The sequence below is a fragment of the Eleutherodactylus coqui genome, chromosome 9 (genome assembly GCF_035609145.1).
Source record: "Eleutherodactylus coqui strain aEleCoq1 chromosome 9, aEleCoq1.hap1, whole genome shotgun sequence".
Taxonomy (NCBI): domain Eukaryota; kingdom Metazoa; phylum Chordata; class Amphibia; order Anura; family Eleutherodactylidae; genus Eleutherodactylus; species Eleutherodactylus coqui.
In genome coordinates, this window is record NC_089845.1 from 152200192 (window position 1) to 152214842 (window position 14651).

General features: G+C 42.6%; 2 protein-coding genes across 2 annotated transcripts in view; one reads left to right on the forward strand and one right to left on the reverse strand.

The window, feature by feature from the left end:
• LOC136578558 (zinc finger protein 271-like) overlaps window positions 1-13245 on the forward strand; it is a 42902-nt gene extending 29657 nt beyond the window's left edge. Inside the window, exon 7 of the mRNA XM_066578693.1 lies at window positions 11983-13245. Coding sequence (XP_066434790.1) covers window positions 11983-12751 — 769 coding nt within the window. The 3' untranslated portion in view covers window positions 12752-13245. The remainder of the gene's footprint in view (window positions 1-11982) is intronic.
• Window positions 1-14651, reverse strand: part of LOC136578536 (zinc finger protein 585A-like) — a 241101-nt gene that overhangs the window by 106039 nt on the left and 120411 nt on the right. The window lies entirely within an intron of this gene.

Below are 14651 nucleotides of genomic sequence, written 5' to 3' on the forward strand. Positions count from 1 at the left end.
CCCTACTGCCTTCAGCTGTATCTCATGGGGAATGGAGCTATAAAGTCCTTCCACATCCAGACTCGCGAGTTATGTATTAGGCTCCACATAGAGACCATCGATGTGTCTAAGCACATCGGTCGTGTCACGAACATAGGAAGGGAGAGCCAGAACAAAGGGGCGCAGGATCCGATCTATATAAATCCCTCCGTTCTGTGTCATATTGTCTACTCCCGACACTATCGGTCTGCCCTTCAAGGGCACAAGGCCTTTATGGATCTTGGGCAGACCGTAAAAGGTGGCTATTTTGGGGTGAACTGGACGAAGAAAGTGATTTCCATAAATTAACTATTGTCAACATAGGCTATCCGATCCGGTGCCCATACGCAACATTATGTGTGGGCTGTGGGTGCCCGTGTCATCGCTAAGTGCAGTGTGGGAAATACAAATAGACTAATGCATGACCGCCTGCGAGCCACCGCAGTCATCCGCAAGAAGAGGAAAAATCTTAGTTCTGATTCTGCACAGATTGCTTCCATTGAAGTCAATGGAAGCTGTCTGACCCGCGGCCCTTCCACAATTGACATTGCAGAAAGGTGGTGAATTCCGCGTCATCGCCTAGCGATGGTGCGGAAAAAATAAACATTTTTTAAAAATCTGTACTGCATATGTCTGACAGCGGGTCGCCGCAGCCATCCGCAGTACAGATAAAAGAAGAAAAAGACAAGTATGCCAGCTGCTTCCAGGGTCGGATTCTGCTGTGGGCTCCCGCATGCACAATCCGACCCGTTCGTGTGCAGGCGGCCGAAGCGAACATAGACAAGCAGGTTTTTTTTGTATCTCTTCCTTTTACAGCAAGGAAAATAAAATCTCAAGAAATGATCAAATATCCTCTAACTTACCATCTCCAAGTATTTGAAACTATTCACTTCTGTCTCGATGCACTTGTGTCGCATTCACAAGAAGTAAGCACACTATTACTGATTAGGACACAGAGGGGCACTATAATTCTGTGGGGCCACCCGGGGGGGCATCTCACTATTATATGGTAACTGCATTATTTAGAAGTATTCTAGATCTGAGCCATTGTGTTGTTTTTGTCTTATGGAGTATATATGTATATGCATTTTCTTAAGGGGGCCCCAATTCTGAGTTTTTCTATGGGGCCCCTGAGTTCAATGTGCACCATGACTATTGTAGGTAGTGAGTAGTCCTCAAACCACATGTGCATTTTTATAAAGCCGTCAGTTGCTTGTGCCCCAATATAGGAGGTGCCTGTGGCTGGTGTCTTATTATGGGGCCATCACAATACAGGAGGCATTGATAGTTGGCGTGTTTTGTACAAGGACCCTAGAGAATAGCACCACATTATAAGAATGGGGGCAGCTAGTTGTCAGAGTATTTATACATTTCCTGATAGAATAACAGAGGTAATCACATCGAGATAAGCCACGCCTCAGGCCACACCCTTTTTTTACATTGGGTGTTTTTCTATGGTGATGTAGGTGGCAACCCTACAGGGACGAGGTATAAGAGGAGAAACTACAACTTTTAGTATATCCACTCCAGGATTCTATTATTTGTATTATGTGATGTTAAAGAACATTACAACTACCAGCATTCCCTGAATCTATTACTTTGCCTCCTCATGTAACATGATAATCATTATCACAGGTCTGTCAGGCACCACATATCCTTCACTGCTGAGATTTGCCACTCCCGCGACTGCTGACATGCTGGTGACATCATCACAGGTCCGTCAGGCACCACGTATCCTTCACTGCTGAGCTCTGCCCACTCCCATGACTGCTCATATACTGGTGACACCATCACAGGCCCGTCATGCACCACATATTGTTCACTGCAGAGCTCTGCCCACTCCTGTGACTGCTCACATACTGGTGACATCATCACAGGTCTGTCAAAAATTTCTAATCAACTTCCATCCAATATTGACACCTTGCCACACATACAGCCCATGTTGAACAAAAAATAGGCAAATTCTTTATTGCCCACAATGAGTTGATAGATGCTCATAATGTTTTGGAAGAAGAGATCTCCTGCCTACGCAAAAAAGTTATAGACCTTGAAGATAGGTCACAAAGAAGCAAAAAATTCATAGAATCATAAAATGGTAGAGTTGGAAGGGACCTCCAGGGTCATCGGGTCCAACCCCCTGCTCAGTGCAGGATTTCCCAAATCATCCAAGACAGATATGTGTCCAGCCTTTGTTTGAAAACTTCCATTGAAGGAGAACTCACCACTTCCCGTGGCAACCTCTTCATTACCCTCACTGTCAGAAAGTTTTCCTAATATCTAATCTGTGTCTCCTCCCTTTCAGTTTCATCCCATTGCTTCTAGTCTTTCCTTGTGCAGATGACAATAGGGCTGATCCCTCTGCACTGTGACAGCCTTGTATTCCCTGCTGACTTTCCTCAATAGCTATTCCAGCTCTGTCAAACTTTACTTCCATCCCTAATATAGTATTTATGGAGCACACAGAATTCCTAAAGCTCGCTCCCTTCTAGAGGCGGCTCCATGGGACCTCTTAGCTCAAATCCATTTTTATCAGACCAAGGAGAAACTTCGAAATGAAGGAAGGCGAAGAGAATCTTTACCAGATCCATATAATGCCATACTCCAGCAAATTTGTGACTCTGCAGACAATTCTCATCAGCCATCTCTGCTCTTCCTACTCATCTCAAGAAATGGTGAGTTCTATGTAGCATCTTCTGTAACGGATGGACTGTCACTCTTAAAGAAGTGGGACATTCCTGTTGATCAAACTGCATCTCCTTTAACAAGTAGGCCCCGAGCCGGATTACACAAGAATGGTCCTCTGCTGGCAAGAATGGTCGTCATACCTAACTGCTAAGTACTTTAATGATAATCTTTTTGTACTTTTGAAATCTTTTCTTACTTTATTCCTTTATTTGCATTATGGAGCTCTTCATGATCTGTGGTTTTGTTAATACCCTCCAAATGATTATTCACCTTTAGTGCAGTGGGCACTCATCGAACACTATTATATTGCTTTTCAGTTTTTTTATTTGTGCTTCTGTTACTTTTGTTTTTCTTATATTAATGATGTCTTTCTTTAGTCCACGTGTCCATAAAGCCAGCACAGCTTTTTTTGTCTATTTATACATCATGCCTATTTCTTTGTTAAATGTAAAAACAAAAAAAGTTTAAGTATTAAAAAAAAATAAAAGGTATTAAAAGTGTTTTTTAAAAGCCCCCTTTTCCCAATATTTATAATTAAAAAATAAAAAACAAAAACATGTTTGGTATCGCTGTGTTTGTAAAAGTCTAATCTATCAAAGTAACGCATTATTTTTCCCGCACGGTGAACAATGTCAGTAAAAAAATAATACACAACACTAGAATTACGCTTTTTTTTTGTCACCCCATCTGCAAGAAAAAATGTAATAAAAGTGATCAAGAAGTTTTATATATATATATATACTCCAAAATGCTGATGGAAAAATAGAATAGTTCAGCTGTCAGAGGATGGCGGCAGAAAACAGTCTTATTTTTTTTTACAAAGACAGTTTATTTTCTTAAACTACTACAGCAACAAAAAAAAAAAATATATATATAAATTTGTCATCATAGTAATCGTACCGACCCACGGAATAACGTTATCACTAGAGATGAGCGAGCACCCAAATGCTCGGGTCGGCGTTGTTCGAGTCGAGTTTTTCGTGAAATTCGAGAGCTCTACTCAAGTAACGAACCCAATTGACTACAATGGGAGACTCGAGCATTTTTGTATGTGGGACACCGGGTGCTGAGTCTCTCTCTGCCCTCAGACAGCGACGGCGGTGGATAAATAAAAGAGCGCTGAGCTTTGGAAAGTGGAGAGGAAAAAACAAAAATTAAAAAAAAAAAGGTTGTGTCCTTAAGGGGTTAAGCTTCAAACTGCTCTATTCCCGAGCTCCGCCTAGTCATGTGACTGATCACATGATGGCGACATCATCCCAGGTCCTTCCAGCTGCAGATCAGGTCCTGCTGGTAGTCCCTGGTATTCTCTCTGTTATCAGCCATTCTCTCAGCTGTAAGGTAAGCTTCCATCACGTGTTCCTGTGCTTGTAGTGACGCTGTGATACCGTCTGCTGGGGTCATACATGTTACATGTGGAGGTTCCTCCCCGCCGCTCACATCTCCTGGGGCAGTACTGGGGTACCATAAAGGGTGATAAGAGGTACATTGATTATAAATGCAAGAATTTGACAGCTGTTAACCCTTTATTGCAGCTGTCAATTTTGAAAGCAGCATATAAACTCTCCGATTGGTGTTCAGGGGTCCCGGCAGCCCCCTTGCAAGGTGCCGCTTGGTTGTCATGGCAGCAGGGAGCTATCTTATGACCCCATGAATGGCTGCTTATCGGGATATGCCTATGGCAGGTCTTCATAGTCTGCCTGTCAGAATACATTATGATTGCAATGAGTGATCGAACGATGGCAGGTTCAAGTCCCCGTAGGGACTAATCAAAATGTCAGAATGAATTAACCACTTCAGGGCCGCCCAGGCACTACAGATGTGCAGGCAGTCCTTATCTATCTCTAGAGCTCAGTAATCTCCAGCTGTGTGTCCATGCCGGCTGTGCCGACAGCATGGTAGACCGTATCTTCTTCCCTATTCTTCATCATGGCGGGTGCACTGTACTCCTAGAGTCTTGTTCCTGGGCAGAGTATGAAGAACCAGTTACGTTGTGGAATCTATGAATTGGCCAATCAATGCCGTGGCTCAGCCAGTTCATTAATCATGCCTCCACAATGAGATTACTTCTTCAGATTCTGCTCAGCCAATCAATGCAGAGCTGGATGAACCAATCACAGCACTCACTTTAGTTAATCCAGCGCTACGCAGCCAATCAATACAACCCTGGATGAACCAATCAGAGCCATGGCTTCCTGGAGGCAGGATTTTTGAATCCCGCAACCAGGAAGTGATTTTCTGTGTGTGAATGAGGACTGCAGAACGCACGGCGGAGCTCCTGAGAGCAGCGGGAGGACCCGGACCGTACCTGCTAGGTAATGAATTCAGCTAGGGCTTATTCTATGGTGAGGGCTTAACCTTGTCGCAAATCGCGTGATCTTATCGCTGGCAGCAGTGAAGCGATGCGCGACTTTTCACAAGAAAAACGCATCACTGATGCAACAAAATCACGGGGACAGAGCTGTGATATCACCACGATTTTGTAGAGCCGATATCGCAGTCGCCCGTGTGAAAAAGGCCTCAAGATCTATGGACTCAAATATCACAGAGATCCAGCGGAATCAGTTGAGGGTGGTCACCATTCAATGAAGCCATCAGGAGATCATTGGACACTTTAGTAAGGGCAGTTTCTGTAGAATGTAGAGTATGAAACTAGATTGTAAGGGGTCAAGAGGAGAGTTCGCAGAAAGGTAGCAGATTAGGCGAAAGTGGACCAAGTATTCTAGGAGTTTGGAGATGAAGTGAGATTAGAGGTGGTTCGGTAGTTGGCAGCAAAGGACGGGTCAAGAAACAGATTTTATAGTAATGGAGATATAACAACTGGAGATGAGCGAGTAGTGCCTTAGACGAGTATCTCCCCGCTCATCTCTAAAGATTCAGGGGGCGGGGGGAGAGCGGGAAGGAACGGAGGAGAGATCTCTCTCTCCCTCTCTCCCCCCCGCAACTCATCTCTAATAACAACATGTTTAATAGAGAAGGGAAAGATACGAAAAGAGAGTGAGAGGGTAAATATTTTAGTGAGGAAATAGGGTCACTAATGCAAGTAATAGGACGAGAAGAAGAGAGGAGCCTGGAGACTTCTTCTGTTGTTGCATTAAATGGTGAGAGTGAAGAAGAGAAGACGCGGGGGAAAGGAACCAGGGAGGGAAGGTCATTGATGCTACTTGGAGACAATTTCCTTATGTTATCTGTGGAAGTGTCCAGATCTTCATAGGTGATTGCACTTTAGGACTATGGAAAAAGTGAACAGCATGAGAGTTCTTATAGATTATTGAATAGTGAGGGCATGAGAAGTGAAATAGACTTGTCTGGATGGAGTAGGGTAGAGTTGTAAGTTGTAAACCCATTTCCTCCATTACAAGCAAGAACTTGTAGAGAATCAGCTAGCATACATGACTCTCTCCACAGGTTTTCAGCACACCAAGTCCACGCAGTGATGGCTCTGAGAAGCTTTTTTCTGGCTGCTCTATAAGTGAGGTTCTGTATATCACATATGATGATGTCCCTGTAGGATTTACAGCCGCTCCTTTCTTCATAAAGGTTCCTGCAGTTCTACAACCTCCAGTTCATCCCGGTTTCTCATCTTTTCCTCCAATCCGATCTTTCTCCTGGATGACCCACCAAGGATGGCTGAGGACAGGAAGGAGATCACCAGAAGAATATTAGACTTCACCTTGGAGATCCTCTACCTGCTGACCGGAGAGGTGAACGCTTCTACATTTCTATCATCTTTATTGTATTAGTTACCAAGTCATCGTGAAGGGAAATCCATAATGGGGAGTAATAGGAAGAGCCCAGTGTCCTGTATAAGGGCCTCCAAGTGACCAGACGAAAATGTGAAGATCGGCCACCAATATGGTCATTTATGTATCATGTAACCAATGTACCGATAGTAATGTTATAGGAGTAATGAGAATGGTAAGTAGGCACGATATAACCAGGAGGACCGGGGGCAAGAGGATCAGAGGCCGGAGTGTAGTCTGGAGGGGAGGAGAGGGCCGCGTACAAGAGGATCAGAGGCCAGAGTGTAGTGTGGAGGGGAAGAGAGGGTGCAGTCTACATCTAGAAGAAAGAAGGTTCTGTAAGAACAAAAACAGAGATTTTTTACAGCAAGAGCAGTCAGACTATGAGGATGTTGTCATGGAGAATTCACTCCAAAAGGGGCCTGAACGCCTTTCCTGAGTGTATTGATATTGCAGATTATGATTACTTGTGATGAGTTGCTGATCCTGGGATTTTTCTTATTTATGTATTTGGAGATAGGATGGGATGAGAAAAATTACTTCTGGTCCATAAAAGTTTTTTACTTTCTCTGGATCAACAGTGTGTGAGAATAGGCTGAATTGTTTGAACTTTTGTTTTTTTTCAGTCATACAAACTGTTAATCAGTTAGACAGCGGGCAGGTTCCAAACTCTTCCATGTTTCATAGAATTGAACTTTGCTTTGATGGCCATTATAAATTCCTCCTGGAGATATTTGTAAGGCAAGTTGTTTATTCACTGGCGACAAAATGGAAGGAGGAACATATAATTAGGCAGATAAGGTCTTTAGGAAGATCTGGAGTTACATGTCAGGATGTGGTGATGGAGCTCTTCCACAATGTGGGGTCAGCAGTGGTATTTCCTAGTTTGCAGTGTAATGAGGGCAGTTTGGGTGGGCGGGGGGCAGATTGTAATCCTCTAGAAAGGGGGATGTGACGTCACTTATTATTGTGTACATGATGATATTTCTCAGTGTCTCTCCATACACAGGATTACACAATAGTGAAGAAGACATCGGGGGACGGTGTGACTCCCATCATCCATCTCCAGGAGTCAGGAGGATGGAGCAGGAGTCATTTCCCCATCACAGAGCCTCCCTCCCCGATACATGAGCAGAAGATCCTAGAGCTCACCAACAAGATGATGGAGCTGCTGACAGGAGAGGTGATGCTGCGGGGGATGGGGGACATTATACAGTAACAGGAGGGGTCTGGGTGATGACTGGATATTGTGTTGTCAGGTTCCTATAAGGTGTCAGGATATGGCTGTCTATTTCTCCATGGAGGAGTGGGAGTATATAGGAGGACGCAAGGATCTGTACGAGGACGTCATGATGGAGGATCACCGGCCGCTTACATCACCAGGTGGGAAAACAACAAAAGTCACAGGTAATTCCATGTAACTAATAACAATATAATTACACAAGGTGTTACATTTGTGTCTACAAGCATAACCTCGCGACACAATAACGGTTGTGCACCCATCGAAAGGTTTGTACTTTTATTAACAAGTAAAAGTACAAAGCAAATTTAACATTGTCTAAAAAGCATGAAATTCTTATGAGTACAGAACCACCAATACAATAAAGCCATACGCTTGGAGTGTCCATCCACAGCCTGACACTAGATGTTCTGAAACCATGGCTCCTGAGAGCACTTTAATTGTTTACATTGTGACCTTTAAGAACCCTTTACCTATTAGATGTTGCATTGTATTTCTTTGATATTTTCCACTTTTTGTGTAGAGCTCTATTGGAATAGTTTGGCTGGTACGCTCTTACATATTAGTGCTATAAACACATTGACTCATATGTTGACTTCAATTTGTGAAGGAGCCCTGTGTTTATTTGCCATTGTCTCCATTTGCTTATATAACCTACCCTTTTATGTATCGGTGGTTTTGTACTCTAGGGGTTTTTAAATTTTCTGGGTTCTTTTGCTTGTCAATAAAGTTACAAACCTTTTCATTGGTGTGCACAATTTGGGTTATAACATGTGTATGAATAGACTTAGGCCTCATGTCCATGCGGAAAATCAGGCCCGCTACGGATTCTCCATGGCAGAACATGTGCTGCGTGCCGCGCGCATGCGCCAGGCACATCCACCGGCCCGAAGAAAGAAGATCCGGCCGCGACGGAGAGAAGATCAAGCCGCGAAGAAGGAAAGATCCGGAGCGTCCGGAGCAGGTGAGTTTATTCTGGTGCGGGTCTCCCACAGATCCGGACGGCTTCCATAGGCTTCAATAGAAGACCCGCACCTAAATGGAGCATGGTCCATTTTTTTTCATGCTCCAGATTTTTTTTTAATTCACTTTTATTGACCATCCACGGGTATTTATCTACCCGCAGGTGGTCAATGCATCCCTATGGGGTGCGGATCCGCTGCGGATTTTAATTGTTCTTTTGCCCGTGGACATGAGGCCTTATATATTGATATACTACGATCAACAGTTGCACTAATGGCCAGGATATGAGAAAACGCAGTTTAACCAGTTAAGTCCGAGCTGATAGGAGGCTCTCTTTGACACGTCTGCCAGCCTTGATCCTGTAAATGCCCGGTTGATGGTTCTATACTGACAGTTCGTGGCCTAAAAAAAACCCCAAGGCATTTAGTAGTGCCTGTTATATCTGAGGTATGTCCTCACAGATGCCTGAGTATTTTAGATCCCATTACATTTATATAAAACTATTAAACCTCAAAAAACAACATGTACAATGAAGTTATATAAATGTTCAATGGTAAATAAGAAAATCCTGAACCAAAAATAGCCATGTAATTTTAAAGGGTATTCTTGGACTTGTTACATTTTTTTTCTATTGATGACTAATAAGGCCTCCTTCCCACGAGCGTGACGGGCTCCGCAGCGTAATATTCCGCTGCGAAGCCCGTCACGGCGCCCCCCAGAGCCCCTATACTTACCTGCGGGAGATAGCGTGAAATCGCTTCCCCGCCCACCGCCGCGCGTCACCGCCCGTCACCGCCCACCGCCCTCGCGTCACCAGCCGTGTCACGTGCACGGCCGGCCGTGTCACGTGACGCGGCCGGACCGCGTCATTTGGCGTCATATGACGCTCGGCGGTGGGCGGGAAAGCGTTTTTTCACGCTATCTCCCGCTGGTTACAGCGGGAGATAGCGTGAATGGACGGCTTCCATTGACTGCAATGGAAGCCGTCAGTGCGTACAGCCCGTCCTCACCCGCAGAAAATAGAGCATGCTGCGGGTGAGGACGGGAGAAATCGCGGTGCGTAATTCCGCGGTGGAATTACGCATCGTGAGCATTGTGCTATTAGGTTCAATAGAACCTAATAGCTGCGGGCAACGCAGCGGATTTTCGCCGCGAATTACGCGGCGGAAATCCGTTCGTGGGAAGGAGGCCTAACAGGTCATGCGTAGATGATTGGCGGGGACCTGCTGATCTGATCCCTGCTGGCTGCTATCACTGTGGTCACTGCTGGAAGCAGAAATTGCTGACTATAACGCAGAGGCCTGAGCTGGTATTGCAGGCGCAACTACCGTTGAGTTCAATAGGAGCTACACTGCAGTACCAACCTGCGTTACTGTGCTATGGTCATCATTAGAATTTTTTTTTTTTAAGTCACCGAATACCCCTTTAAAAAAAGAAAAAGTTTTGGTTGACAGACTCCCAGAAGGAAAATACAAAAATGAAATCTTTTTATTCCTTAAAGGGGTTGTCCCGCGAAACAAAGTGGGGTTATACACTTCTGTATGGCCATATTAATGCACTTTGTAATATACATCGTGCATTAAATATGAGCCATACAGAAGTTATTCACTTACCTGTTCCGTTGCTAGCGTCCCCGTCTCCATGGTGCCGTCTAATTTTCAGCGTCTAATCGCCGGATTAGACGCGCTTGCGCAGTCCGGTCTTCTTCTTTTCTGAATGGGGCCGCTCGTGCCGGAGAGCGGCTCCTCGTAGCTCCGCCCCGTCACGTGCCGATTCCAGCCAATCAGGAGGCTGGAATCGGCAATGGACCGCACAGAAGACCTGCGGTCCACCGAGGGTGAAGATCCCGGCGGCCATCTTCACAAGGTAAGTAAGAAGTCACCGGAGCGCGGGGATTCAGGTAAGCACTATCCGGTTTTCTTTTTTAACCCCTGCATCGGGTTTGTCTCGCGCCGAACGGGGGGGCTATTGAAAAACAACAAAACCGTTTCGGCGCGGGACAACCCCTTTAAAGCCAAAATTTGAAAGGGCATTTAACGCTGCATATGATAACAGCATTTCGAGAAGTTACCTCATATATATTTTAGGGATGCTGTACCTTTTTATCTGCCTTTAAAAAAAAGTGCTGCTTACTATTTAAAATGAGACTGTGAAACACTCTTTATTTTCTAGTCTGTTTTTGTGATTTATAGATTTTTTTAAATTCTATTTTCTGTACATGACTATGGTGGGCGGCCATCTTTCCTGAATTGATAGCCTTCAGAGATATGCTTTATAGTAAAGACTTGTACCATAGGAATCTGTAGTCTGGAGATATTAATTGGCTTCTATTGGACAGTATTATGGACATGCTCTGTGACCTGTACAGGGAGGGGAGGAGGTGAGCTGTTGTAAATGGTTATCTAAATATAGGTATCACCTTTCATTTGTAATACTGTCTATGATGATCATGAAACGACTCCTGAAAGGTTTTCTGCATAGAACAAAACGTTATCAGAGTATATGAAGTTAATTGGCCGAAGTTCATAGATCATGACATTGAATATATATAAAAAAGACAAACATTTTTTTTAATGTTTTTAAAAACTTTATTTAAATGATAGGTTATTTCCTGATGACACATTTCCTTTAAAATGATATGTGCAGCTTTTAATGAAATTTGTTGAGCCAAAGCCAGGAGTGGATTGGAAATTAACAGTAAATGTAAAGGAAAGACTTCTACTACTTCCATTTCTGACTATCGTTAAAGAAAAACTGGTATCAAAAACTGCATATCTGTTTCCAGACTAATAAAAATATTATAAACTTGTTTACTTTGTGGATTGGAAGAAAATGACAAAATCAATTTTTAATCCTAACAGAAAATCCCAGTAAGAACTCTGAGGGAAACTTCATGTTGTCACTAAGTTGTAAAGTAGAAGATGAGGATATCCTGCAGCACTCTTCAGCAGAAAACCTCATTACCCTTAATGTACATCCAGGACTTCACAGTACAGATCTATCATATAATCCCCCTAATCATGAGGAAGCTTCTCCTGACCGATCACAGATTGTTACCGCAAGTGCGGGTCAGGAAGGGGGGAAAAGGGTTCAATGCCGTGAATCTGGAAAACCGTTTGCAAAAACATCAAGTCTTTCTACACACACAAGTCGTCACACAGGACAGAAGTTGTATTCCTGTGCAGAATGTAAGAAATGCTTTACCAGTAAATTGGGTCTTAATCAACATGAGAGAAGTCACACAGGAGAGAAGCAGTATTCAAGTCAACTAAATGGGAAATGTTTTGCAGAAAAATCTAACGTTATTATAAATGAGAGAATTGAAACGAGAGAGAGGCCGTTTATATGTTCAATGTGTGGGAAATGCTTTACAGTTAAAGCAAGTCTTGTTATACATCAGAGAAGTCACACTGGTGAGAAACCATATTCATGTTCTGAGTGTAGGAAATGTTTTGCAAAAAAATCAAATCTTGTTAAACATATAAAAAGTCACACAGGAGCTAAGCCTTTTTCATGTTCACTATGTGGGAAATGCTATACAGTTAAATCAAGTCTTGTTACACACGTGAGAAGTCATACAGGAGAGAAGCCATATTCATGTTCTCAATGTGGGAAATGTTTTACTAAAAACTCAAATCTTGTTAAACATCACAGAATTCACACAGGAGAGAAGCCGTATTCATGTTCATTATGTGGGAAATGCTTTCCACATAAATCAAGTCTTAATACACATGAGAGAATTCACATGGGGGAGATTGTATCTTCATGTTTAGAATGTGGGATATGCTTTAGAGATAAATCCAGTCTTGCTTTACATAAAAGAGTTCACACAGGAGAGAACCTTTTTTCATGTTTGGAATGTGGAAAATGCTTTACAGATAAATCAAAACTTGGCAGACATGAGAGAATTCACACAGGAGAGAAACCGTATTCTTGTTCAGAATGTGGAAAATGTTTTATAAATAAATCGGACCTTGTTAAACATAAGAGAATTCACACAGGAGAGAAGCCGTATTCATGCTCATTGTGTGGGAAATGCTTTACAGATAAATCAAGTCATGTTAAACATGAGAGAATTCACACAAGAGAAAAGAATGCTTTTTAATGTTTTAGACGTGGAGAATGTTTTACAAGAAAATCTAATTTAAAACTCATCAAACTCAGTCAGAAGAAATCAAATTGTTGATTGGACTGTAGAAAAAATGCTTTATGAGAAAAATAGAATTTGGATGTTTGAAAGATCCAGGCTGATTCCACCCAAAAATAAACCGCGTTCAATGTCTGAGAGAAAGCTGATGGGTTGAAAATGTTTGAGCGGGATCCATGGAGGAAAAGTATGGTGGATGTAAGGAAGAGAAGAAGAGCCTTATTATCGAAGACATAGGATTGTTACCATGAACCTTGCTTGTTATTAATGTATTTATAACTCCACCCACACTTCAAAAATATGCAGGGCGATATATAGAAAAAGTAAGGACTCCCTATGTAAACTTTCCCATATGGGCACATATCAATATTTGATCATTCTTCATACAGTATAACGATAAATCTAATGGCACTGAACGCATACCAATAAATTGCATTTGCAAATATTTGTTAAACAGCAAAAATTCACATTTGCTATTTTTGTTCCATGCCTCAAATACCTGGTGCTGCTCCACTGGTAAAAACAGCCTGTAGTTGGCATGTATTCTAAAGTCCTTTCTTTTAAAGCACTGTTAATTACAGGTTGCTGTATATATGAAAAAAGGGGTTTAAGTACATTATCTAAAGAAGAGGAACAATAAACATGAACAAAATGACTGATACAGCAGGAGTAAGGACCCTACAAGAGAATAAGGAAGGAAGACAGTAGGTGAGAATAGAAGCTGCACACATAGTAGACGCAGCAACACTACTGTAAGATGCAGACTTTTCTAAAAAGATAGGTTTTCAGGTTCTTTTTTTTAATTTCCAAGATGGCGGAGAGCCTTATGCATTGGGATAGTGAGTTCCAGAATATTGGCCATGTGCTGTGGAAATCCTGGAGACGAATATACGTGGAGTAGACAAGGAGGTTTTGTGAGGATCAGAGAGTACATGTGGGAGATGAGGGCAGAGATGTTTGGAGGGGATAGGCAGTTTATGAACTTGTTTCTTATTGATAATAGCTTGAATTGAATTCTTTCTTCAAGGAGTAATCCATGAAGAGTTTGGCAAAAGGGAGCGATAGGAGTAGCATTGAGATGTGAATTAATCAAGCAGAAGAGTTGAGATTCAGTTGGAAGAGTGCAAGGATGTTGGATGTGGGGCCACAGAGAAGGATATTGCAGTAGTCAAGAATGGAGATGGTGAAGGCATGCACTAGCATTTTTGTTGACTTGGGGTTGAAGAAAGATTGTATCAAATAGATGTTTTTGAGTTGGAGGTGGCAGAAGGTAACTATTGTGTGTACAGGTTGAAGGACAGGGCAGAATCAAATGTTACACCTTGGTCCTGTGGAACTTGGGGAAAGTGTAGAGCCATTTGAGATAGATCTGGTGGGGGTGTTGAGTGAAATGAAGGAAAGGTCATAGGTTTAGTTTTCTCCAGGTTGTTTTAGAAAGAGGGAAGAGAAGATAATATGGCCAGTAGAGACTTTGCAATAGACTTCGAATAGTAGGCAGGTAACATCTGGTCCGGAGAGGCAGATTTAAGAGTTATCAGCGTAAATGTAATATCGAAATTGTGAATGGTAAGTCACTGAGGTACAGTGAGATACAGAAGAGGGGCAAGTCTTTCCATTATACTTTTTTGCTCCTGCTTCCCTCAGTTTTGGCTTACATCTATATTTGGAAGATACTGACCAAAATACACAACGTGGTGAATTAAACATATGTTTTAGGGTAATTTTCATATTGTAGGGTCTAATTTGAGCTGATCTGCAATCTTTCTGATGGTTACATTATCAATCAGCCTCTGATATAATGATGACTTTATAATGGATTCCACCATCATTATCAGGATTCAAATCCTGAAACTCCTAT